This window comes from Camelus ferus, chromosome 16 (genome assembly GCF_009834535.1).
Source record: "Camelus ferus isolate YT-003-E chromosome 16, BCGSAC_Cfer_1.0, whole genome shotgun sequence".
NCBI lineage: Eukaryota > Metazoa > Chordata > Mammalia > Artiodactyla > Camelidae > Camelus > Camelus ferus.
This window is the reverse complement of record NC_045711.1, coordinates 15,593,547-15,621,439: the sequence shown is the minus strand read 5'-3', so window position 1 is coordinate 15,621,439 and position 27,893 is coordinate 15,593,547. Positions and strand designations below refer to the sequence as shown.

The following is a 27,893-nucleotide window of genomic DNA, read 5'->3' as shown; positions in this document are numbered from 1 at the left end:
TGTCTCCCCAGGAGAACAGGGATTTTTGCTTGGCTAGTTTGACACTAACCCCCAGACACTAGAACAGGGCCTGGCACACAGTAGGTACATACTTACACAGTGAGAACAGGAAGGTCTGGTAACTTCCCCATTGGCCCTCTTGCTGAGCCAGTTTGGTCTTTGGTAAAACTTGATACCAAGGGGTCCTAGGAACAGCCCTATAAGCCAAATCTGGCCCCTTGCTTGCTTTTGTAAATAAACATTTATTGGAACACAGCCACGTGCATTCAATTACAAGTTGTCTGTGGCTGCTTTTCTGATATGAAGGTAGAGTTGAGTAGTTGTGACAGGGATCGTGTGGCCCGCAAAGCCAGAACTATTTATTACCTGGCCCTTTACAGAACAAGCTTGCCACCCTGGTCTCAGAAGTGAGTTTGTTCTGCCATAAAGGCTTGTGGCTCACGGCATCTGGGAGTTGATGCTGGACTTCTGGTAAACCCTCCCCATAAAAAGTTCCAACCTCAGCTCTGCAGCAGCTGCAAAGCCACACCCCACTTCCAGGAAGAGGGGCGCACCGGGCATGGGGCCAGGAGTCCTCACCTGTGCCGGACACAGCTGGCCGCTGACAGGGGAGGAGGCCCTGCGCTCTTCTCCTGGGGCGCCTGAAGAGGAAGGCAGGAAGTAATGGTTGTTGGGTGACGGGGGCAAACTGATGTGCTGCGGGCTTTTCACTGCCCCGAGCGGCGAATGCTGGGGCGAGCACTGCGGGCTGAGAAACGTGGACGACAGGACGCTGGTCTGACCCGAGGGCTCGGCGCAGGGAGCGTTCCCAAGGGGCAGGAGCTGAGTGGCTTCGCAGGCTGGCGGCAGGCCCTCCAAGCTGCTGCTCTGTCTTTTCACAGACAGCGGTGGGGATGCGAAAGGACAGCTGGAGACAGCGTCCTCCTGCTTGATGGGGGTGGCGGCCAGGAAAGGCAGCGGCTTCTTCTCAGAGCCATGGCTCCTCTTCTGCTTCTGCAGCTGCATCCTCAGCTCCTCCACCTGCCGCTGCTCCTGCTGGAGTTTCCAGGTCAGCTCGTTGATCACCTTCTGCTTCTCCACCAGCATCTTGTCCTTCTCGGAGTCCAGCCCGTCCAGCTCGGGAGGGATGGAGCCCCCGTTCAGGCTGCTCATGAGGCTTTCCTCGGCACACGCGTGAACCGGGGACGGGTGGAGGCCGAAGGATGGGGACGCATCGTTGAAGGTATCGGGCAGGGACCCCGCCACCGACAGGTCGGACGAGGCAGGTGAGATCGGGGGGCTGGAGCTGGTGCTGCCGAAGTGGTAGAAGCCGTTGGATAAGGCGCTGGTGGATGGGGAGGACTGGTACCCGGGCAGTGCACTGGTGGGCGTCACGGGAAAGGTGACAGTCGTTATATCCCCGAAGTTGGGCACCGTGTTCCCGGAACAGTCCTGGAAGGGCCGTAGCCGGTCCATGAGGGCCGTCTTGGTGCCGGACACGGGCAGACCTCGTATTCGAAGCTGTTGTCTTAATTCAGAGACCTAAAGAAACCAGGCGGGGTTAGTGTTCGGGCTGCTTCCTGACAATCTTTTTAAAAATGTATTTTTATTGCAGTAGTTTTTTGTGTTAACACATTACAGACTGAATTTTATAATGTCCACTTACTTGTTTCTGATTTCCTCCTTGACACCCGAAATACACTGGTTTTGCACAATTTTAATGATCTCAACAGATTGTCCTACATCATGTTTTCATGGTCCCAGATCACAGGAATGTCCAGCTCGAAGGAAGCACAGGGGCTGGCTAGTCTACTGTCCTCCAGCCCCCATCCCGGTCCGCATCCCTCTCTTTACAGCTGAGAAAACTGCCTCTAAATTCTTAGTGCAGTGTCAGGGTTTGCTGTTATTATTACGCTGATTCACATGTAATTATTTCAATCCTGCATTTTTTTGTGTATTCATAAATGATAAATTACAGATATCTAAAAATATGAGAGACATGATGGGACACTATAGATCCATTAAAACTGATGCTATAAATATCTGTGGACATAAAATAATGAATAATTGCTCATGGTATGTGATTAAGGGGGGGAAGTTTGAACTGTCTGATTCTATTTCTCTAAGAATTATATAAATATGTCTATATATATATGTTTAAACCCATGCTTGCAGATGGAAATACCTGCATAAAGACATGCTAAAATGTTAAGAATGGTTCTCCTGATCTGTTTCTGAAATAGCCCATATTAGCACGTTCCTTTTGTAATTAAAACAGGAAAGCTGTTAAATACCTAGATGTCAATAATCCCACAGAACAGCTAGAAATCTATAGGGAAATATTCTACTGATATTTTGTAGGGAAAGATCTTTTGAGCATCAAAGCAAAGAAAGTAATCATAAAAATATTGACCACAAAAATGGAAAACGCCTATAAGACAAAAATTTATTTTTGACTATCTTTATTTTTAGAATCTGCTCTGGCACTGGAAGAAAATGCAAGTGCAAACAGCAATCTCATTAAAAAGACAATTGCAGGGCAAATGATACAGTGTTAGTAAGCTCAGTGTATCAAGTTGAACAACCCTAAAGAAAAAGATCGACACCCAGTATAAAGCCAGGTCAGGACATGATCCAACTCCTCACAAACACAAGATAAAATTAGAACAGAAAAGTGGCTGGCAGGGACGGCGTAGCTCAGTGGTAGAGCATGTGCTTAGCATGCATGAGGTCCTGGGTTCAATCCCCAGCACCTCCATTAACAAATAAATAAATAAACCTAATTACTTCATCTTCAACAAAATTAAAAAAAAAAATTTAATTTAGAAAAATGGCCAATAACATAGTGTACCATCATTAGTATTCTAAGAAGTGCAAATAAAATAAATATGTACATAGTTTAATATTCATTAAATTGACAAAGAAATGAATAATAAGACTTTGTGTTAGTGAAGTAGCAGCAAAAATAAGTGAATAAAAAATTAAAAAAGAAAAAAAAGCTCTTTAATACCTCGTTAGTCCAAGCGTGGCCTTCAGGCCAGCAGCACGGGACAGCAACTGGGAGCTAAAGTTAGAAAAGCAGGCTCTCAGGCCCCTCCCACACCTACTGAATCAGAAGCTGCATTTCAGCAAGAGCCCCGGGCACATCTGGGCTTGGGGAGAGCTGCCCTAGCACACTGCTTCCGGGGAACAGATCAGCCCGGACGTTCAGGGCGGAATGTGGTAAAACAGATGAAGAGCTTTTAAAAATATTCATGTGTTTTGGTTCAGGAGTTCCACTCCCATATATTTAGCCTGGGAAGACAATAAGAGATGATAATAAACGTGTGTGCAAGTTCTATTTTCAATAGCAAAAATTCAGAAGCAAGTTAAAAGTCCAATAGATGGATGCTAACTGGGTGGTGAAATGACAGGCCAGTATGACAACTGAAAATGCCACTGAATATTAAACATGAAAAAAGTTCATGACACATAAAATAGAAAAGCATGCTGGAAATGACTGCTCACGTAATTATTTTAAAACAATTATTATTACTATTTTTAAATTGAAGTGTAGTCGGTCCATAATGTGTTAGTTCCTGGTGTGGAGCACAGTGATTCAGTTACATATATGTATGTATTCCTTGTCATCTCCTTTTCCATTACAGGCTCTTGCGGGGTATTGAGTACAGTTCCCTGCGCTCTGCAGCACGACCCTGCTGTTTATCTATTGCACATAGAGTAGTTATCTGCAAACCCCGGGCTCCTCATTTATCCCCCCGCCCCTCGGCAACCATGAGTTTGTCTTCTACGTCAGTGAGTCTGTAGAACAATTATTTCAAAAGAAAGCATGCCGATATGTATTTTAAGTCTGGAAGGAAATACAGTCTGCAATGCTCGCCGTGAGTCAGCTGTCCTTTAGAATACCTTCTACGTTTCTCTCTGCTGTCATATTTCAACAGTGAATACACGCTACCTTATGAGTTATTTAACAAGCCATCTTAGAAGGACTGCAACAACGTACTGCACCGCCAGCAACAACACATGCTCCCTCCCCCGAGACCAGCGAGCCTTGTTTCACCCTTTTCTCTTAGATTTGCTGGTTTGAAAAAGTGCAAAATGGCAACTCATTATTGTTTTAATTTTGAATTACTTAAAATTAATGAGTTCTACATCTATTTTTAGAATCTGCTCTGGCACTGAATAATTTAAACTACATTATTAAATAATACAGTTCATAGTCTAAAATAAAATGTTGAGTCCAGTTTAAATTTCAGAATATTACGCTGTGGAGGCTTGCTTGGGACACAGATTTGTATACAGCTCTTTCCTACAGTGACCGGTGTTTTCATCACTGATACATTTTAAGCCATTTATTATGAAAAATTTCAAACATACACAAAAGTAGATAGAAAAGTACAGTGACCCCATAAACCCATTAACCAGCTTCAGCAATTCTCAGCTCATGCTTGTTTCATTTATACCCTGATCTTGTTTGATTTATACCCCAAACTACTTCTTCCCTTACATTTCCTGAATTATGTAGAAGGAAATTGCATATTTAAATCTGTAAATATTTTGGTATCTTTCTCTAAAAGGCAAGTACTTAAAAAAAACATAGATACAAGATCATTATCACACCTAAAAATATGAACAATTATTTCTGAATATCCATCAAATATTTCCCCAGCTTTAATCGTCTCATTTACTCCCCCACCCCAACCCCTCTCTTTCTCTGTCTCTGTCTGTCTGTCCGCCTCTCTCATGCTTTCTCTATCAGTATCTCTCTGGCTCTCTGACTCTCCAGATTCTTAGAAACAGGGTACAAAACAATCCGTCTACTGCAAAATTACCACTTAAAACTTTTAAATGAGGAATCAAACTTTTTTCTCAGTGCTTTCCCCCGTTCACCTCTATGTAGCAAAGCATGAGCATTTCTGGAAAACGTCATCTTTGCTCCCTTTTTCTGATTACTTCTTTTGAGGGTCACCTTCATTAGTTTCTCTTACCTCTTCCTTTTCCCCGAATGTGGTTTCATCATTCACTTCCTTCATTCCGTCTTCTCCCCCCACCCCACCCTGACCCTTTCCATTTCGCCCGCCTCCTATCTCCTTCACTTCTCCAGGCCCAGCCCCCCCCCCCCCCCCCCACTATGCAAAGGATTCGGAGATTCCTGTTTATCTCCCTGATGACGCAGGTGAGCGGAGCGAGGCTGGTGTATTTCTAGCTGGTGGAAACTGGCAGGACTTTTTCTCTTGATCATCCTGCTGGTCCCTGCGACTCGACTTTCCTAAGCTGAATGAACGTGCCAACATCCTTCCAATCAGCTCCTCTCTCTGCCCTCCCAGTTTCTGCCCCTGCAGAGACTCTCCCAGGTGACACCTCTCCCTGCACACCCAGTGGTCAAACCCAGTCAAAGGTCCGCCTTCTCCACTCTCATCTCAAGAACAATAGCAAAGCTTTCCACATCTGTCACTTGAGTTCAAGCCCCAGGTTCATCATTTAGAAGCTGTTTAACTTGCGTATCATTTAACCCCTATCCGATTTTTTATGTTCACATTTAAAACTTATCTTCAAACAACAAGGTCCTACTGTACGGCACAGGGAACTATAGTCAATAACTTGTAATATCTATAATGAAAAAGAATATGAAAAAGAATATATATATATATATGCATGCATAACTGAACCACTGTGTTGTACACCTGAAACTAATGCAGTATTATAAATCCACTAAGCTTCAGTAAGAACAAAACAAAAACAAATGATCTTACAGGGTAAAAATTAAAGCACACTTATGTAGGGTGTGGACTGATGGTTTATACTCAAAAAATGGCAGCAGCCACTGTCATCACCATCATCTCCTCAGACCCGTGCTAATTATGAGAACCATAACCAGCCAGTGATTCTGAGCACGTGTGGGTCAGGGAAGCCACCTCTGGGGGCTCTCACAGGTGGCACAGCACATGTGGACAATGTTTTCTTTGGGGCCAAGACATCTCCAGTTCTATGTGACCTGGGCTCCCATCCAGAGATAGACTGCTTAAAAAAAAAAAAAACTTTTCAAAAGGCATGTAACATAAAATGTACCATTTAATAATTTTGAAGTGTACAGTTCAGCGGCATTAAGGGCAATCACAATGCTGTGCAAATATCACCACTATCCATCTCCAGAAAGTTTTCGTCATCTCAGATTGAACCTCTGTCCCCATTAAACACTCAGTCTCCATTCTCCTGTCCCCTGGCAGTAACCAAAATTCTGCTTTCTGCCTCTGTGAACTTGAAGGCTCCAGGTACCTCCAGGTATGAATGCAGTATTTGTCCCTTTGTGTCTGGTTTACTTCACTTGGCACACAGTTTTCAAGGTAACAGCGCCTACTTTTATCTCTATAGACTTACGATCTGGGGAGTGAGGGGCAGTGACCACCGCTCTGGAGAGTGTCATCGTGATCCTGGCTTCCTCTTCTGCGTGTACAGTTGCCAAATTGAAACAAGCTCAACGAAACCCAAACGTTTTTATTCCAAGTGTAAGGAATAGAGACACCTTTGATATCAGGGCCCGCGATACATTTTATTTACCGGTATTGGCACTTGGTAGGCATAGAATTTCCTCTGACTTCAAAGAGTCCCAGGCCTGCCTTTCTGGCAAAGAAGATAATAACTGAAGACTGAGCACGGGAAGGCAGGTGACCAATGAGGACTGAGGACTGGGGGAGGTCATAAGGTTGGCCCAGGGAAGACCACGGGGACCTTAAGAAATTTAGTCTTTTGGGGAAAATGATACAGTCCCCTTGAGGGGGAAGAGTAATTGGTGGGGTGGAAACCAGGTAAACGGGGTGATCACTGAAGACGGAGCAGGCACTAGGGGAAGGTGTGCTCCGGCATTAGCGGCACAGAAGGGCACCGCCCTCCCCCTTCTGTCCTTTTGTAATCACTGGAAGGACGAGTCTGCCAGCCCCGAGGACTGCTCTGAAACACCCCAGGTTCAACTCAAAGCTCAGCATCCTTTCAGTGAACTGTGGTTCACGTGGCCTGCGGTCGGAGGGAACTGTCAGCACCGACAGGGCCGCTAACGAGCTGTTGCTACGCTTCAGGTCAGGGATTCCCAGGCTGGGGGATTTCACAGAACAGCACCTTGTTTAAAGCTGTGTGACGGACGTAGGGTTACCAACACTTTACCTGGTTAAGTAAGGGCTGTGCATCTTATTGAATGATACCCTGGTTTAATAAAAAGAAACAAAACTCCACCAGAAACTCTCAATTTCCATCCACCCCAGTCATTCCCTGATGGAAGGAAGGGACCTTTTAACGTTCAAAACATTGGTGGGAAATAAATACTTTGGATGAAGATTAGTCAGATATGTTGAATGCACTCAGATTTAGGAAAAGGTTTTTACATGGTTCTTGTTTTTTTATTTCGAGAGACCGGTAAAAGTTCATCGTGCAGTCGGCCACTGGGAGCTTGATCAATCTCACAGCTGCTCCCAGTGCTAAGCCCTCTCAAGTCTATGACTCGATTTGATATTTACAATAACTCATTCATGCAAAGGAGGAATCTGAGATGCAGAAACACTACGAAACTGACTTAAGGTTGCATGGCGAGTGGAAGAGCTGAGCTGGGAGCCAAGTCTTTTGTTCTATCCGGTCGTCCAACCACGGCGGATAGAACATTTTTTGTAAAAAAATGTATTTGTTAAAAAAAGAAAGAAAGAAAATCATGCCAAACCCCCTACCTTCAGATCATCTAGGTTTGATGGGAGTGGGCCCGGTTTGAGAGAAGAGACACCAGTTTGTCCAGAAAAACTGTTTTTGGCAGGAGACAAGGGGGTGTTGCTCAGTGGTGTTGAAGAAGAGTTTGGATTCCTGACCATCTGTTCATTTGGTTCTCTGGAAAACAAACAGAAGCGGGGCACTTAAACCACAGTGAGACACACACATGGGGTGTGATATTGAGGTTTATAATAAGAAACACACATTCAGTCTTCATCCCGGTTTCTGGCACAGCTCCTAAAACCCTGGGATTTCCTGAGTCACGAGAGCACGAAACTCTTTTGTCATCCTAATGAGGTGGCTTTTGGGAGGGACCTAAGGATGGTGGCTGGTGGCCCGGAGAACCAGCCCTGGGATTAGAGGATTGGACCTTTCAGTCCTACCTTGACCTCTGAGGAGGAGAAAGTGCTGGAAGTTGAACTGACTGTCAACAGTTAATGATCTAATGAATCACGCCTATGTAATGAAGCCTCTATACAAACTGAAAAGGATGGGGTTTCGAGAGCTTCCAGGTTGGTGAACACATGGCGATTTGGGGACAGTGGTGTACCTGGAGGGGGCGTAGAAGCCCTGCCTGCCTCCCGCATACTTGCCCTAAGCATCTCTTCCATCAGGCTGTTCCTAAGGCGAGTTATGCCCTTTTTATAGTAAACCAGTCATCTAGTAAATAAAATGTTTCTCTGAGTTCTGTGAACCACTCTAGCAAATTAATCAAACCCAAGGAGGGGGCTGCCGGAACCTCCAATCTACAGTCAGCCGGTCAGAAGCACGGGTGACAACTTGGACCTGTGGCTGGTGTCTAAAGGGGGAGGGGGCAGTCTTGTAGGACTGAGTCCTTAACCTGTGGGATCTGACACTACCTCTGGGTAGACAGCTTGAGAACGGAACTGAATCATAGGATACCCAGCTGGTGTCACCGAGACTTGCTTATTGGTGGGGAAAACCCAGAGACCAGAACCCTGAGGGGAAGACTTGCATTTGGATCAGATCACAAGCTAATTGCCTTGAAAGATCAGGATGTGATAGTAATTAATCAGTAATAATAAGAACAAATGCAATGTAATCCACGTAACAATAGATCCACAGAAGTGGCAGGGCGGGGAGCAGCGCAGGCCAGGTGGCAACTGGCAAGGGACCCTCAAGCTAGTCTGGGGAGACGGGAGGGAGCGGTGGAGACGGAGGCATTTGGGAGAATGCACGCCCATCTGTGATTTTGCACGTGTGCGTCCTGCAGAGGAAGGAGCAGGCGTGTGAAGCCTGATCGTGTTCAGCACTGGCTGTAACTGCCAGCACAACCCGAGGCTGAACAGAGACAGGGGAGGGGACCCACATTCAACATCACGGTCGAGGAGACAGACCGTTTAAAAGGTGACCTAACTCTGAGGTCACACATGGGGCTCAGGAGTCCAACTTCAAGGCTGTCACTCAGTCACTCACCTCTGTTGCTTCCTAAAGAGTAAACTGGGGAGGCAGCTCATGAAACACAGCAGGTACTGGCTCTCTTGGACGGCTTCTCCTCTGTCGCACCCATGTCTGAATCGGAAAGTACTACTGCTTCTCCCACAGAGCCCTCCTCCTCTCAGGAGCCCTGATTCACCTGCTTCCTCCCAGCCGCATGTTCCCGAAAAAGTGCGCCTGGTTTCTGAACAGTCACATGCCTGCTCCTTCCTCTGCAGGACAGCACCCCTGTGAAGTCATGGATGGACGTGCACTCTACCACATGCCACAGTCTCCACCGCTCCCTCCTGTCTCCCCGAAACTAGTTTGAGGGCTAAACAGACTGGAAGAAGGCGTGGTTCAGTGCAGGACTCGCTGGGTCCCGAGGTGGTGCTCAGACAGAGGAGCCACCCCAGCTTCCGCCCTGGCCGGCACCCCAGGCCTTGCCTGACGTACTTGAGCGGAGCCGGGTGGAGCCCGGGGTGGCTGAAGCGGTGCTGCTGCTGCTGGCTGAGGATCTGGAGCTGCAGGAACAGCTGCTGCTGCTGGAGCAGCCGCGCGTACGCCGAGTCCATGGGCGGAGGGGACCTCTCTGCCTTCTGGTCCGGGGGGATGTACTGGTGATACTTGAGCTTCTTCACCTTCGGCTTGGGGTCCTTGGGCTTTTTGTGGCGGTTCTTACTGTCACTCAAGGACTTGGACTGCAAAGAGGAAGAAGAAACAGCACGTGCTTTAGGTGATGGACTGGGAGTGGCTTGGTGTCACGGACACACCGCAAGGACGTCTTGTCCGAAGGAGTTTCGCGAATCCCGGACGCACAGTACAGCGGAGGCAGGAGGCACAAAGAGATCCTGGGATGTTAAGGCGCCCGGTGAACAAACCCACCGCAAATGCGTCACAACGGAAGGACACCCCCAGGCAGGAGGCTCTGGGAGATTCTCCCTCCCGGAGTACAGTCAGATGCAAGCCTGTGCTTCACCGAGGACACTTCCTTAACCTAAACCCAACTGCCGGCCAAATGAAGGAGACCTTCTGCTCTTGTGATGGGTTCCTAAGAAAGCTCTTCCATCTGTATACATGCAATCACCTTTAGTTAAGCCCCTAGTAAGCTGATTTATTAATGACATAAACTCAGACGAAATTAGCATGTCTTTGAAAATCCAGAATGTGGATTTTTGTTGCTTCAAAAGCGAGATCAATTCGTCTTCCCATGAAATCCTGATATAAGATCTGGAAGTGATACCCTCTGAACTAAAGATACTTTACTTACTCCGGGAAGGGTCAGCCACCAACTCGGACCTTCCCAGAAGTTACCCGTCATGAAGCACGATTTGGAGCCTTGAAAAAAGTGAAGGGTACAGGCTCGGAAGTGGAGACACATTTCTGAATGTGGTGCCACTGTTCAACTTTATGACATCTCAACTATCTCACCTGCAAGTTGGGGGAAATATTCTCCACTTGTTATCTCAGTCATCAATTGAAGGATGATAAAAGCTACTGTTGAAATAATAACAAATTTCAAATGACACTATGATTATATTTATAACCTGCTCCTAAAATCAAAAGGTTTCTATATATCGGAAAGTAATATGTCCATATTGCAATTAGTTAAAAAACAGACATTTCCAAACTCTGACTTTATTACTGAAGATTGAAAGGAACATACTTATCATGACGTTAGAGTTCTGATCTTAAGGATCTGGAGGAGAAGTTGGAGGGAAGGTGTGGTACCAGCAGTGTCCAGAAGAGGGGGCTCCTGAACAGCTGGCAGCTACGTTGTGATCCGGCAGCTTCCCCACTGTAACCACAAACACACATCTGACCTATTTGACTCGCTTTTCTCTGACTCAGCACGTCCCACCAGCGAAGGCTCTTTGGTGTTTTCTCAAGGAGGCTCTTCCTGGAGGCCAATGAACAGGGAGCTCAAGTGTCCCCGTGGGCTTGGTGGCTCTCCTTCCCCCTGCTCATTCACTGACGAGCACTCCAGTTAATTAACTGGCCTTCTGCACTGGGGGGACTTCCTGCAGGAAGCTCTGCTCTGGCTCAGTCTCTGCTCCCACTCATCCTAGGACCTGCCTTCCCTGCGGGAGCGGCAGCCCTGGGTCTAGCAGCCAACTCAGGGGCTGAGGAATTTTCTCTGTGTGCTGTCTGAACACCAGAACTTCTAGGAGGTACTAAAATGGGACCATTTTCTCAGGATAGTGAGAGGCAAAGGCCGCTGAGCCCACGGATCTCTGAGTCCACAGAACTGTAAAGTCCCATCCTCTTTTTGACACCAGAGGAGACGAAAGTTGTGGGTTTGTTTTGGTTTGCTCTCTAGAACATGCCTGGTCAATTGAAGGGAAGCACATGCATCTTTCTAAAGCAGATCTGGATCCCAAATCCAGTGGTTTAAGATCCTGGCATGAAGGTGTGAAGCAAGTTAGTGAGCTGCAGGAGGGAACGGTGCCGCCTGCGGCGAGAGGAATGACGTCCTGATTCCGATTCGCTCGCACACTGGGCCAGCCGCACAGCGCGCCACCCCGGCAGCCAGTACACCGTCTGTCCATCCTGCCCTGCAAGCTGAAGTCCAAACTCCAGTCTGCAAGGGAGGCCACCACCAAGCTGCTTAAACATCCCCTCTCCGAGGGCTCACCCCGCTCCTGCCTCTTTCCCCTGTGTCTCCTGTCATCTGTGACTCCCTCCTCTGCCCGCTGTCTGGCTCTGGCTCAGCCTTTGAGGTTGGCTCATCTGGCAGGCCTTTCCTAACCCACAGGGATGTCTCTTGTATCTGCATGTCCCCTGTGGTCCTTGAGGCCGCCCCACAGTGGTCACACCGTGGCAGACCCTGCCGAGGGGTTGAGGGAAGCTGACGCCCAGCCCCCCCACCCCCCCAATCCTGCTTCCGAGGCTACTGGCCCTTATGGGGGTGTTGTGGCCGCCGGGGGAAAGGGACCTTCTTTTTGTATTTCGGTAAAATACAAGGAACATAAAAATCCCCATAGTAACCATTTCCAAGTCTACAATTCAGTGGTGCTTAGATTTTCCTTCCTTGCTCAAAACACCATATAGACTGATGGTAGCTACGGTATCAAACTAGACTGCAGCCTCCTTGAGGGCAGGAGTCGTGTTTTATTCGACTTGGCAAGCACCTCTCAGAGCCTACACTGCAAGCACCTTCCCCTTACCGTTTCGACAGAGTATTCTTAGGCATTCTCTCAACAGCCTCAGATAAATCTTACACAGTCAACAGGGCAGAGATACTCTTCCCTAGCTCAGCTGCCTCCTCCTCTGAGAAGTCCGCCAGTATCCCCTGGGCTTAGAGACGATGAATATTCACCAACTGAGAATTCACAGGCGCTGACCAATCAGAAGGACTGCTGGCTCTCACTTAAACCATCAGCCCAGCTGCATCAGCTGGGTGCCAACCCTGCTCCTCTTTGAAACTGACTGTCCTTCCTCGGGGCAACTCTCACACTCCCTGAATATAGGGCTTTGCTCATTTGCATGAGGCAAAACTTAAATACTTCGAAAGAAATATTAATAACATCTCTCTTTGCTCACAACATCAGAAATCATTGAGTTATCCCCTCCTCGCTCCACCGACGATGAACAAAATTCATCAACAGTCACATAATCTCAAAGCTGTTGAGCTGAGTGAATTGTCTGCTGCGTTTAAGCCACTGCAGTTTGGGGACTTTTACTGGGAAAATGAAACACACCTTTGTGCAGATGCGTTGGAGGAGGCAATGGGGCTGTTACTTTAACATTGATTCTTACTTAATTTACAGTCTTTTAAAAACATATTTCTTAAGAGCCACCTCAGTATTAAGTGGGGGCCCTAGAGCAGAGAAAACATGCCCCAAATCAACGAGCTGTTATTTGGGATAAAATGTCACGAAGAAGTCAAACGAAGGCCAGGCAGTCAATTAAGGAGGAGGCGTGAACCACGACGAGATGCGACACCAAGGAAGTTAACCCCGGACGCGCCATCCTGCCTGTAGCTTTGTTGCGGTGGCTGTAACCATGCCCTTCATCTTTCTTTCTACAGGGAGACTGGCTTGAATGAGAAAGGTTTGACCTTCGCGTTTGCTTCCCTTGCATAAAAGCCAACCGGCCTACACCTGCTTTGCGGCACGTACAAATCCTGCGTGCCTGCAGCCAGCAAGCTGAGCCCAAGAGCTCTGAGTCAGGGCTGTGCTGGTGGAGCTGTGACCCCAAGGAAGTACCCGGCACAGGAGCTCCTCCTCTGCAGGGGGGACCCCCGTGGTGCCGTGCGGACAACAGAGTCCTGGTCCGCAACCAGGGACGGCCCGCATCTCAACTCCTGTCTTGCGATGTTCCTGCGGATGGAACTCATCCGCGCGGCCGCGGGGCTCTTCCGTCGTCAGACCTGACCCAGAACGCCCCGCCCCGCGCTGGCCCTGGGAGCTGGGCGCCCAGACAGGCGCGTGCAGGCCGGCCCTACCTTCACAGCGGCGTGCGCAGGGAGGGGTGGGCTCAGGGAGCCGAGCCCCTGCTTCCCCGTGTCTGACTGGTTGCCGGGCTGTGGGGCCGAGTCATGCCTCTCGTTTTCTGAGCCAGAAGTAAGATCCTAAAAGTCAAAATTTTAGCATTATTAGGAAACAGGAGTAAAAACTGTGGGACATGGAAATGTTAGAGCAGAGCTCCCCCACCCACCACAGCTCCACTGTGTTCCTCCAGGTTCTTACCCGACCAGTATCAGACCACGTCTCCCAGGGGAAGGGGCCACGTATATAATTTTTCCGCCAATGGAGGACACTTTTGAGAGGGAGAAAGCAGTCATTGTGAATAATTATTCCAGCAGACAGGTACAGAACCAGCCCTTTCTAGGTGAACCAGGACATCTGGTCACCTGCGGGAGGGGTTCCCTCCATCTGAAGCCAGGCCTACCTGCTGGACAGTGAGATTGAAAAAGAAAGGAGGAGGGAGGAGAGGGTGGGGAGCTTGGGGGAAAGCAGGACAACAAAAAAGTTAGATACAAGGGGGGTTAGCAGATGGAGGGGACGTGTGTGCTGATGTGTGTCCCTGTGAATACGAGTGGATGTCTCTGTGCGTCTGTGTGTGTGTAGTGCACATGCGCATACATGTACGTGCATCTCTGTTTGTGTACTGTGTGTATGTGTGGGTCTGTGGCCTATGTCTGCCTGTGTATGTCTGTGTATATGCGTGTGCATGTGTGTATATGTAAGTCTGTGTGTGTGTGCAGCCTCAGGGGAAACCTCTGTAAGAGGCATGTTTCCATGTGCAGAGGACTCTGTAAAGGATCGACCACCCGCTCTGTGTCCTACATCCCTGTGCTGTGACTCTGAAGAAAGGGGCAGGGCTGCTCACGATCTCCCCCTGAGCTGCTCATCCTTCCCGGAGCCCTGGCACCTGTCACGGGTCTGTAGGGTCCTTTTCTCGCAGAGCCTCAGCGTCCTCACCTGTCACACGGGCTTGCCGGATGAACCGACATACAACGACCCTGGCGTGCGGCCTGGCGCTGCTCAGCGCCCGTTCCCTTCTTCCCTGCTCCGAGGGTTAAGGAGAGAAGGACGTGTCTTCTCCCCAAGCCATCTTTAAATCCGGAGCTGAGGAATTTACTGTCAGAGTAATAAGGCACAAATGGTCTGATGTACTGTTTGATGTTATCAAAGAAGCTGGGCTGCCAAGACCAGCTGCGGCACGCCGGGGAAGGAAAAATGCTTTGATTATGAACTCTTGCACAATAAACAGACGACTGCTTCGGCTCTGCGTTCTCTGTCTCCCGTCTGCCTCCCTCCCGTCCCACATTTCATCCTCGGCAGCCTTGGGTTTGATCCAGTGGAGGGAAGAAGGGCCTGACAATGACCCAATGGTAGATAATTCTCAAGACTGTCCCTGATCCCTGTGCACTTTACATGGTAAAAACGTTTTCAAATACAACATCTGATGGGTGTTAAATTGTACACATGTCCAGCGATAAAGTAAGTAAGGCCTGGGGGTGCTGTGTAGAGCATGGTGACCGGGGTTAACGCCACTGCATTATCGATCTGAAAGTTCCTGAAACAGTAGATCGCAAAGGCTCTCATCGTAAGAAAACAAATTTGTAACTGTGTGGAGACACATGTGAACTAGACTTATCGTGGTGAGCATTTCACAATATATACAACCATACACAATGACTGTAATAGACGCAAGGTTTAACGGTGTATGTACACAACAGATACAAAATGTAATTGTGTATTTATAGAATATATTCAATGTATCATCATGTATATTGTGCAATGATCAGCACAGTGAGTCTAGTTAACATTTGTCACCATACAGTTACAATTTTTTTTGCATCTATATATGCAATGTGTGACAGACACAGTGTATACAGCAGACAGAATATCAATGATGCTGTACACCTGATATTGTAACGGTTGTATACTTCGCGTATTTCACAATCCATACAACTGAACGGTTACCTTGTACGCCTGCAACTAACATGATGTTATGTCAATTATGCCTCAATTAAAAAAGTAAAACGTATATGAAGATATTAAATATCCACATATAATAAAAATATGTAATATATACTAGCAAACAATATAAAATATATATAAAATATCTGATTTCAGTTCATCAAACGATTCCTCGGAGGCCAAGAGGAGTAGACTCTTCCTGAAGGGAAGGGGCTGAAGGCTGGAGGGGTCTCTCCAGAGCCGGACGTGGTGGAAGATTGACGCTTCGCTGCCAACGAGTGCGACCCTCTCCCCACCATGTGTAGACGCCCACACTCATCTTCTCTGGGGGCCCCGGGAAGACCACCCTGCCAGGCTGAGAAGGGCTCCCATGAAGACTGGGTGTGGCTTCCGAGGGGGCGCTCCGGGGTTGGGGGGGATCTGCGGTGCTCCTGGGACCACACAGCTACTCAGCCTCATGGGGTCTTAGCTGCTTCTCCGTAACATCTAAGACAAAATGCCTGGAAGGTGCCTGGCCCTGGCCCTGGTAGCTATCATGGCAGTAGCTATGGTTAACCATCACCACTGCTCCTTATAAATGTGCTTTCAACAGTATTTGCCATACACATTTCTCATGTCTCAACAGTTCATGAGTTTGTCCAGAAAGAGGGGAGTGCTGTGCACGGGTCGGGGCTAGAGGAGGCCCCTGCAGTGGCTCGGCAGCTAGAAGCCAGCGACAGAACCATCCCAGGGCTCCTGCTGTGCAGCCAGTCAGCGCCTCCTGCTCCCCACGCCCCGGGGTCCTACAGTGACGACTCAGTGCCTGGAAAGACTGCGGGCTCTGAAACCAGTCCTGCTCTGGCCTTTTCTCTTCAGGAGACTGCCGGCTGGTCACCTAATCTTGGGGAGCCTCATGTCTACCTTGTCAGTAAAAATGGAGATAAAAGGGATCTGCATGGCAGACTGGATGCTGAAAACCTAAGTCAAAGGGCGTATTCCTGGGGACTCTCTTCCGGTGCTCTCTGGGGGCCTTCGGCCCTGAGCACAGAACCCTGGGCTGAGTAGGCTGAGAGGAGAGACATCTCTGGGGTCTCCAAGCAAAACCAGCTGTGGCCACGCTGATGTCAACGAGAGAGGTGACAGGCAGAGACGTGGTTTGTTTACCTGGATTGTGCCCAGAGGACCTGCCAAAGGGGTCTCCACAGCTTTCGTGTCTGGAGGGGAGCCTGCTGAGCCCTGGAGGTCTTCACTTCGCGTCTGATCAGGGGAGAGGCCATCGCTGCTGCTGTCCTCCTCAAAGGCAAATGCGTCTGTCGACTTGGAGAAGCTCACCTGGCTGCCTGTGGAGTGAAACCCGAGCACTGGGTCAGTGGCCGAGGCATATCTTTCTGGAAATGCTTCAAGTGTCATCCCTGTAAGGAGCACTTGTCTGCCTCCTTGGATGTTTTCAATTCAAGGTAAGAGTGAAGATGCACTTAAAATTAAATTTACTCCATATAAAGGAACGAAGACTGAGTAACATATTAAAGGTCCGTCCTCATTTGTTAAATTTTATTTTCAGGTTGATTGATGCCTGCACATTTAGTATGTGGACCCCTATCTTTCTGAAATGAACTCAGAGAAGACGAAGGAAAGAAAAGGGGTCATCAGATGAGGGAAGAGAAAAACCCTGTCTCCTTTGGGCTTTATGGCAAGAGAGGCAGCTGAGGTGACAGCGTGCCGTTCACATCACGTTCAGGTACCGATCAGGGCGCCCAGCACAAAATGTTTCGCAAACTTTGCTCTTACGGATAAGCCAGGAGAGCAACTGGGTTTAAATGCCAATGTCAGAATAGCTAAGGTCACTAGAGTGTCCCAAAGCCCCACTCAAATAAGGCATATCTGTTTATAAAAGCCATAAATGTGTCTCAGAAACTGAAGCGTGATCTTTGCTTTTTTATTATTTGGATTTTGCCGTTATTCCTCCCATCTCTGTGTCTCTGCTGGAGACCCCCACCGATGCACACGTGGTCCAGCTCTCCCTCGGTGGCCTACATGGTCTCCGGGGGGAAACCGAGACATCGGCTTGGGGACGGGGTTATCCGACCAGGTGGGGCCCCCACCACAGTCTTCTATGTCCCCTCTGTTTTTTTAATCACCAAACTCCTTCTGGGTTCTCATCCAACTGCACAGTACACGATGTACTGAGGCCACATAGCTCTCCTGACCCTATTCCAGGCACAGCTCTTGTAAAGGAATTTAGGTACTATCAGCGAGTTTTCCAGCCCGGGGCTCTGCAATCGCCCTGACAAGAACGTTTGACTCAGGCTCTGTGCAGATAAGAGAGAGGCGCTCTCACCGTAGGGACGAGAACAGGCAACGAGGAGCTGGAAGTAATGGAACAAACGTGGTTTGCGGCTTGTCATCACCGCCGCCACTGGCATCTGTCACAGACCCTCACTCAGACACGCAAGTGTCAGGTCAGGAGAGAGGCCGGACCCTGGGCAGCCTGCTGACTGGCAAAGGCTTGGGAACCAGCACTGCTGGCCCACGGCTTCAGGAGTGTTTATAAAAGTCACGATGTCTTTTCTATGATTATAAAAGTAATACCTACTTGTAAAACTTCATACCACGTGAGGTGTCCGTGATAAGGCACGCAGTCACCCCACATCCGTGCGTGGCTGATTTCCTCCTCTAGATTGAATTCTGTACGTACAGCGAGATCCACACATACTTAAAAAGCATTTCACACAGGCCTGGGTGAAATCTACGGCTCTGAAACTTGCTTTTTTTCACTCAACAGTGTTTCTTGAAGAGCTTCACATGTGAGCACACAGAGATCCTCCTCAATCTTTCGGTAACAGCTACACAGTATTCCACTGTATTAATGGGAACTTTTGTTTTTCAACTTTTCTTTTCCAAGGGGCCCTTATTTTTAACTCTACGGATTTTGAAATCATAGAAAAGTACAGAGAATAATATTAAACATCAGTTTACGTATCACCTGAAGTGAATATATGCCAACATTTCCTTGTATCTGCATCAGAAACCTATTTGTTTTCTAACAGGAGGGTTTCACTGGGTATTTGACAAATGTCAGCTTTTTCTCTGAGGTCAGTGGCCACCCTTTCCTCCCATCTGGTCTCAGATACCACCCCCTATTTTTAGAATCCATAGCTAGCTCGCACCTTCCCTTCTTCTCTTACAGCAAACGCTGGGCTCTGCACATAAGCCTTTATTTGCCATTTTCATGCAACATGAAAGAAATTATATACCCTGTTCCCTGTCCCCAGGGGATCATGTGCCTGAGATCTTCCTGGGAAGGTCCTTCTAGGTTCCGCCATGAATATGCCTCCATCGTAAACTCAACTCATTAACTTCTCTGCTTTAGAAACTACATTTTCATTGAAATTTCGAGTCCTACTTCCATTTGTGGAATTAAAGGCTTTGTGCCTGATTAAAAGACGATGTGTTATTATTCAGGACAAGGGGGGCTGGGAATTGGGGGTGCAGGGGTGTTAAGCCTTCCCCACCCCAGACATCACGCACTTTGTTGGGATTTACTTGGCACAGACTCTGAGGCACCACCATCCTGGTGCTCAGAGAGCCCTACCTGTGACCGATCCAGTCCCCGGGGGCAGCCAGCCTTCTCTGCCCCACAGGACCCTCCCACGACAGCGTCACCATCTTCTGATTCCCTCCCCGCTCCCTGCAGTCTGAACAGCTCTGGGCCTCCTCCGTGTGGTCTGACACATCATGTGACAAAGAACACACCCCACCCCCTGCCACCTGCCACCTGCCACCTCCACCTACACAGGGTATCACATCCCAAGTGTGTACAAATGAGAGGGAACTGACCCAGCTGCAAAGCTGTCTGAGTGTTCTGTCATGTGGGCAGAAACGTGACAGGAAGGGCGGGGTGGGAGGGAGAATGGATTCTCTTATCCCCCCGACCACCCCACTGCAACGGTTTCCAGCAGGGAAGGCGAATGAAACAGACAGTCATTTGTACCAGCAGTTCACTTAGTAGTGGTGGCGATAACACAAATGATCACTGTGTCAGGCCTCATAACGACCTAGCAAATCCGACTGCCCGGTTCTCGCGCCTCTGCGGCCGATAGGGCATCACAAGGTCCAGGCTCCCCAGTTCTTTAGAGATGGAGCCAAGACTACAGGTCCAGCCTTTGGATGCTGAAAACCACCAGCGGGGGGGAGGCAAAATCAAGTTCCCTCCTGGGAGGTCATCAGATGACGCGTTGTTTAGGGAACATTGTCAGACCTGCTGGGGTGGGTGGGGGTGGGGGTGGAGGCGGGTAGCAGAGAAACTGGGCAACGTCCCCCCCTTTTCTGCACACATGTACTCAGGACAGCTCCATCCTGCACGTCTTTTACTTGAGCTTCTGAGATTTGAGGGGCCGAATGTGTCGTCTTGACAGTGAGAACAAAGGAGGCAGGAAGTCACCATGGTCTCATCCGTATCATCTCAGAAAAGCGTGGGGAGGATGGTGAAGCCTTGCTGCTGTGGCCGTAAACCGCCATGCCCTTTTCACTTTGACACCTGGCATTTAGTGACCTCGGATCGAGGCACTGGAACGATATGGAAAAGTCTAGAAGCAGCGTGTCTGGAATAAAGGAGTCAGTCACCAGTCCCATTCTCCCCAGTCCTGGATGGAACATTCCTCAACCCTTTTGCTCACTTCCAAACTTTCCCAGTTAGAGTGAGGTAGGGAGGAGCAGAAGCATAACGAGACGCAAGGCGGGGAAGACATGGAAACCACAGGAAGGAGGCGCGGTCTGTCTGCAACGGGCAGAGTGCGAGAGCCTGGCAGGGACTGGGCTGCAGGGTGAGCCCCGCAGGGGGTCAGATAAAGGAGGCTGGTGACGTGGAGCCGTCCAGGCAGACTCAGTCCTGGAGGAGGCAGGATGGAGCTGAGCCTGAAAGGCCAGTCAGCGGTGGACAAGAGACAGGAGGATGGGGGGCCTTGGCAGCAGGTCGGGGGTAGAGGGAAGTCACAGAAGGTGATCAGCAGAGCTGGGTGGGAGGGGCGGAGAAGAAGCTCTCCTGGCCAGGGGACAGGACTATTTTAGGAGCCAGTCCTGGAGAGACAGCGTCTAGGAGTCGACTTTATCAAGTGACATCAATCATTGAAAGAGGCCCCTCTGCTTAAGTCCATGAAGAAGCCACAAGTACATGCAACTGTGCAGACAGAAGTCTGAGCACATGTAACCACGTGCACAAAGAAGCCGTGAGTACATACAACCCCATACAGGGGGCTGTTTACACCCAAAGGAACAAACACAGTGACGGCCAAAGCCCCAAATAAATGACTCCTGTCCGGTATCCAGCAAGCATGTTGCACCAGGCCAGAGTAACCAACAGACACACAGAAGACCATGCAGAAGCTGTCCAGGCCCAAAGAGCTGGCGTGGGGGCCCTGCCAGTCACTCACCACTCCCTCTGCCCCACAAGGGGTTTGGATCTGTGTCTACGAGGGCGGAGGGTGAGGGAAGCTCAGCCCCTGCTCACAAGACCAGTAACATGTGTGGCCAGTGGCTTCCTGCCGAGATGCTGTGTTCAGCGCGGTCAGTAAGAATCGGACAGGACTTGGTTTGTTCCTTGGTTCTACCCCTTTGGCGGCAGAGTGACTGCTGGCAAGTTATTTCGCTTCTTGGAGCCCGTTCCCGTCTATAAAACGGAAGTAACGCTCGCAGTTACGGCTCCGGGGTTGGAGGGTTAAACCCGCGCTGCTCGCACAGGCCCCGCTGCAGACGCTCGGTCACCTCCGGCCGCTGCTGCGGTTCTGTCGTTCTATCAGGAGTGTCTGCTTGTCTCAAGCTCACCACGATCAAGAATTTAAAAAGACCACCCGGGAGGCGGCTTACCCTGTGGCCAGCTCTGCGACGGTCAGCGCAATTCCCAAGCCGGGAAGACGGGTCCGTCCTGAGAGGTTCACTCTGGGAAAGCAAAGCCCGACTCCCCCAGAGCAGCAGTGCTGTCGCAGGAGGGCTGTGTGTCCGCCCTCTCCGGCCAGGTTCAGGCCGGCTCCGCGGAGTGGAGGGGGACAAAGGTCATCTTATCTGGCTGCCTCCGGAACAACCAAAGTCTATCAGCTCCCGGCGCTGTGACCGGGGCCTCCGCTCCAATCTCGTGGGGCTCGGGCCTCCCGGGAGCTGTCGGAGTGCAGGCCGCTGGCTATTGTCCCCGTAGACACGGCGGGCGGTGTGATGACAAGGACCTGCTTCGGGAAGCCCTGACATCATCCCCCGGCTATGCCCGCGGGCTGTCTCTGGGCACTGGCCCCTGGGAGCTCGGCCTGGTGACCCCGGGCTTGTGCCCTCCCTCTGGGGAGTGATTAGCTGAATGAGTCAGTTGGACTGTCCTCTGCAAACACACGTAAAATTCCAAGACTGAAGTGAGATCACTGAGGTCCTAGCTACCTTCCTGCTATGACCCACACAAGGGGCTGGAAGCCACCAAGTGGAACATGAAAATGACCCTCACTTGCTTATTTATTTGCGAGCTGGAGCAGCCCAAGCCTGGTGGCTACTTTAGTTCACGGTCAGACCACCTTCTGACATCCTCCTGGAAGAGGCTGAAGCAAGATCCATTTCCTGAGGGAGGAGGTGGCCATGTAAAGGAGCTCTAGTTGAAATGTGGCTCTTGCCTAAAGAGACTGCAGTATACCAGAGATACCGTAGTCTGTAGAAGACGGATTATTTTGTCCAACAGAGACCAAGCCCACTGCTCTGGAAGGGGGTCATATAACTTTATGATGGAAATAGATGTCAGTGGAATTTCAGAGGAACAAGGATTCCTTTTCCCCAGATCCCTGGCACCTTAGAAATTTCAAGTCTCTAGATGTACCCTTATTACAGCATTGGGAGGTGAGCTGGGAGACTCAGCTCAGCACGTAAATACCCGTCCTGCATCAGCTCTCGAGGCTATCTTCCAGGAACAAAGAAGATCACTAGGTGCGTAAAGACAGCTTAGCACTGTCTCCCTCAGGGCTGCCTAACTTTCCTTCTTGGCACTCCCATGGCCCCCCACAGTTGGAAAAGTGGGGAAAGCTAGCTGGGGTTCTCATTTACTCAAGCAGAAGCCAGGCTCTGGACAATAAACAGCTTCCTCCTTCCTTGGGAAGGGATGTTCCTGACAAGTGAAGAGGACACGCGCATGACCAGAGAGAGAACTCACAAGCTTGGGGCAGGGCTCTCAAAACTGAGGGCCGCGAAGGGACAGCGCCTCACGCACAAGCAGCGCAAAGCCATGCTCAGCTCCAGTGTGTACTTTCTGTTCTCACAAACCATCACTCCCACAGAATGTCACCTTTGTTGTATTCAGTGTTCTGGCCTGAGAGAACGTGGCTGGTAGCGGTTTTCTAAGCAGGAGAAATGGGGAGACAGGTGCATGCTCTGAGATGTGGCCGCAGTGCCCCCCACCTCCTCCTCGGGAGGTCAGGTCAGAAGGCCTCCTCTTGCCCCACATCGGCTCACCCTAGTCATACAAGTCCACGTTTCCTCTAGCTGCAATCGGTAATACTCCACCTGAGCCAGGAACTGAACTTGCAGGTTGGGAGAGGGATTGCTCGCTGGCACTGTGAAGGAGAGGACACTCTGGGGGAAAAGATTTGCTACAGTCATTCAGCTGAGGGCAAGAGAGGGGATGTCTGGGGATGAGGAGAAAAATGCCATTGTGGGGCTGGTTCTCTGCCAGCAGCATCCTTCCCCGTGCTGGGTGAGGGTCTAGATTATTTCACCCTAGGGTTGGAGAAGAGCTGGTCTTTAATCAGACCTGCAGGGTGGAAGACAATGAGCATCTCGCTCCGAGCTTGGCAGAAACATAGAAACACAACTGCAGAGAGAGCCAGAAAAGGTAAACACATCTGGAAAGGCCCGTGGACGGAGGAGGGAAGCACACAGAGGCCAGGGGAGTGATACACAGCAGAGCACAGCCCTGAGTCACCACTTCTCAGAGTGGGGGACGGTCTGATCACAAGTGATAGATGGGGGGGGGGGGTTTGGAAAAACTGTAAACTGAGAAACTATTGGAACTATTAAGAAAAACCTTCAAAGATGTCCAGTTACAAATGTGCAAAATTAACCAGTTTCCTACATGTCAGCAATAACTAATGTGAATTCACTTAAAAAAAAAAAACCTTACCGAGGGAAATAAAAGACTTGTGTAGGTGAAAGAGACTATATTTCTACCTCAGAAGAATGAATATATTTTATGCATATAAATTCATCATAAATTAACCTATAAATTCACTACAATCATTTACTGCAATCCCAAACAAAATTCTAACAGTATTGAAGTTGGTAACAATAAAAAGATTCTAAATTTCACCCACCATTTACTTGTGAGAATAACGAAAAAACGCTAGAAAAATCAGAGCACTGTAAAGAGACTTGTGAAGACAGATATTAAGACAAGTTGTAAAGTACATCAATAAAATTGTAGAAAAAACAAAATGAGACCTTTCTCTTCAACTCAAATAATTTCATATGTACTAAGAATTGAAATGCAAGAATGATGTATATACATGTTCAAACACGTATAGGTGAATAACTATTCTTGAGGTGGGAAATGTTTTCAATAAATGATAACAAGTTCAGAAACCACAAAGAAAAAGATTAAAAAACTGAACTACATAGAAATTTAAAAGTGCTACAGGTGAAACACACTACCCACAAACCCAAAAGGCACAGGACGTGTTGGTAAAAGGATGTGCAACACTTGTGACAGATGGAGGACTAGCCTTTTTCCCTCTATATAAGTAGCTTTTACAAGGCAGTTAGGAGGGAAAATGCCCCATAGAAAAGTGGAATGGCCACCAATTGCCAATGACACAAAATCCACATTGAAAAATATAATCTCACCATAAACCAAAGAATGCAAATTAAACAAGATCGTTTGCCTATCATACGAAAACCAAAAATAAATGTGTATGCATGGAAGAGAATGTGTTAAGAAATGATAAGAGATACCTGACAGAGACAGTTTCTATCCTAGACCTTAGAGTAGAGATGCGGACAGCACACTGTTGAGGGGGTGAGCCCAAGTTCAAAGGCACAGGGTAGTCAGTGTGGAGAGAGGGAGTGAGGGAGAGGGAATATCACGCTGGGATGTTCAGTGGGTGCTGATGAGGACACTGCATCTCCTAGAGCCAATATTTTCACGTTTATAGGTCCCAGGTACAAAATTCACGCAGCCTCTGACGGGCTGGGTGTGGGCAAGATTTTACAATGTGGGTAAGTTTAATCATGAACCTAGCGTTTCATAAAACATCTTTAGCTGTCATTTTTGACAATGTATCAAAAACATTTAAATGTGCTTTGCTCATTATGTAGCAATAATTCTGAGAGCTTTTGTAGGCGGAATGGGAAGAGCACAAGTTTGCCAGCGGGAATGACAGGCCTCCCTTTCCTCCGTCTACCACAGTCTTCCCAGGCTCCACCTCGGTGGACGCCTCTATGGACGAATTCAGCATCCTCATGCTGCTGGGATCCACGTCGTCTAAACTGTGCAAAAGGTCTACGACATGATTTTACACAGCTGATGACAGAGTGAACATTTGTGTCTCCTCCTTAAGTATTTGCACTGCAACCCTGCAGCACGCAGGCCTGTTGTCAAAGGGTTTTCACACGCTTACACAACTGGACCTCACCCTCCAGAGCCTGTGGGTTGTACCAGGTGGGTCTTATCTCCCTCCTGGAGAAGTGAAAGGACTTGGGGAGGCCCCAGCCCAGCACCTCAACTGGGCTTAGAGTCCAGGTCTTCTCATTCTGGTCCAGCAATTTTTCCACTCTACCCATCTACTCCCCTTTAGAAGAGGAAGATCAAAGAGGCGATGGCTCTGAAGCGATGGAACCCTGTAGGGGAGATGTTCTGAGGTTTACATCAAGTCAGGTTCCCACCCTGCTCGACCAGAACCAAACTGGCCAAGGCCAACCTGACCCTGGAGGGTGGGTGGATGGAGTTCCTTCCTCACTCGCAAGACATCTGCTTATGGGGAACCTTCTGGAACAGTGACCCACGGATTGACTCTTGTCTTGTGAGAAGCCCTCGCCCCCAGGGCCCCAGCCCCTCAGAGCCGTGGCTGCCCTCAGATCCCAGCACAGAGGGACGCATGCCATTTGTGCGAATACCTTTTATAGCCTCTTTCACAGCAGAATCGACGGGGAGTATGTTCTTCTCCACCAGCTCCAGTGGCCCCGGCCGGAGAGCAATTTTTTCATTGAGATCATCAGCAAGTCGGGCTCTTTTCAGTTTCATCTGAGCAGTTGGAACGGATCTCTCTGCAGTGGACGCTAAGGGGTTGAAATCAGAAGGGTCAGCTCTAGAAGTTGATGTCATTTCTGTTTGGTTTTTTTTTTGGTTTTGTAACCAAAACACTGTGACCCATTGTGCTCCACCATCCTGATAATTTTTCAATGCAATCATCTTCATTTCACATGGATTAGCAGCAAAGACCAGGCACTTCCAAATAAAGGCAAACAGAGATGCACAAAAGAGTTAGAGAAACTTGCTTTGCAAGGATTTTGGGGAAACAAATGTGCAATTTGGTGATTCTGTAAGTAAGTGGTCCACAGGACCCATGATGCTTACTGACCCTGAGCTGTAGCATTTGGGTGCACATCCTGTCTGTGTGCCGCTTAGCCCAGGCTGAGCCTGCAGTAAATATTATCTGTTATTACAATTAGTTGCATTAGCATGACTTCTTAAGAGTTTTAGACTTGTTCAGGTTGTTGATACTAATGTCCAGGTTAGTTATAAAAGAAAAAAACAATCTTGGGGGAAACAGTTATTTAATTACACAGGGATTTTAAAAACTGAATTTATCCAACAGGCAGCTCCTCATCATTTGGAGAGTGGAAAAGGTCACTAATAAGCCCTGAACCGTCCCTCCCCTCCTCTTCGGGTGAGACCCTGACTTACTTCTGCACGAGGACTGAGAGGAGGATGTGGGGAACCAGTTGCTGCTAAGATGCAGAACCATAAGTGAGGATTCCGCAGGAGTCTGCAGCATCGCTCTCAACTTTGTGAATTTAGGTGAGACATTTACAGACCTCCTAGCCCATCTGTTCTATTATTATCAACCTGCTAGCCCAGGCTTAGCACCTAGCAATACCCACACAGGAGAGGTCTAGGGAAGTCTAATTTTTTGCAACAGGTTAGACTTGTGTAGAAGCTGCATCTGTAAAGCACTCAGTGTGAGATGGAGAAAATGTCAGTGTTCCAAACCAAAGGACGGGAGTGCCCAAGCCCACAGCCTCTCCCGATCGCCCCTCAGGCCAGTGCAAGGGCGCCCCCTGCACCCCCCGCCTCAGGGAGCTTTCTCATCTGTCCTGCTCACCAGCACAGGACTCAGCTTCAGAAGATGCTCCTTTCTTGTGCCCCTTGGCAGCTGTCCCTCTCTGTCATTAGTCTGGTTTTGCAAGCTCGTCACAAACTGAATCCATGCCCTTCATGACCTCACCACTCCAGGGAGCCTGGCATTCTTCCTCCTGCCCCACGTCTTACTGAGTTCACCTGTGTACCTCTGCTTACTGTGCTTCTCCAGCCTAATAAAGTCTTCCTAACGCCAGTCCCTACAGACTCCCCCTGCTCTGACTACTGCTAGAAGGTACAAGCCCTGGCTCTTCATCTATATTGCTGCCTCCAAAATTAGACAATTTACACCCAGTATAGGAGCACCTAAATACATAAACCAAATGCCAACAGACACAAAGGGAGAAGTTGACGGGAATACAGTAATAGTGGGAGACTTTAAGACCCCACTAATATCAATGGACAGATCTTTCAGACAGAAAATCAATAAGGCAACAGAGATCCCAAATGTCACAATGGAACACTTAGACTTAATTGACATTTTCAGGACATTACATCCAAAAGAACCCCAGAATATCCTTTTTTTTTCAAGTGTACATAGAAGACTCCCTAGGATAGATTGCATACTCAGACACAAAGCAAGCCTCAACAAATTTAAGAGGATAGAAATTATTTCAAGCATCTTTCTAACCACAATAGCATGAAACAAGAAATCAACCACAGAAATAGAAATGAGAAAAAAAAAAAACGATTGCATGGAAACTAAACATGCTGCTAAAAAACCAACAGGTCAAACAGGAAATCAAAGAGGAAATTAAAAAAACACCTTGAGACAAATAACAATGAAAACACAGCCACACAAAATCTACGGGATGCAGAAAAAGCGGTCCTGAGAGGGATGTTCATAGTGATACAGGCCTTCCTCAAAAAAGAGGAAAAATCTAAAGTAAACAACCTAATCAAAATTAGATGATGAAAATCCGGAAGGTAGGGCTCACTGTGAGCCC

The 27,893-nt window shown here is 48.6% G+C and overlaps 1 protein-coding gene across 6 annotated transcripts in view; it reads right to left on the bottom strand.

Annotated features, from left to right (window-relative positions):
- MYOCD (myocardin) overlaps positions 1 to 27,893 on the bottom strand; it is an 87,652-nt gene that overhangs the window by 12,351 nt on the left and 47,408 nt on the right. For all 6 annotated transcript variants that reach the window (XM_032498825.1, XM_032498824.1, XM_032498830.1 and 3 more), the window contains 6 exons: positions 25,704 to 25,865; positions 16,740 to 16,915; positions 13,613 to 13,738; positions 9,622 to 9,866; positions 7,692 to 7,845; positions 580 to 1,521 (listed from right to left, as the gene is read on the bottom strand). In XM_032498825.1, coding sequence (XP_032354716.1) covers positions 580 to 1,521; positions 7,692 to 7,845; positions 9,622 to 9,866; positions 13,613 to 13,738; positions 16,740 to 16,915; positions 25,704 to 25,865 — 1,805 coding nt within the window. The remainder of the gene's footprint in view (positions 1 to 579; positions 1,522 to 7,691; positions 7,846 to 9,621; positions 9,867 to 13,612; positions 13,739 to 16,739; positions 16,916 to 25,703; positions 25,866 to 27,893) is intronic.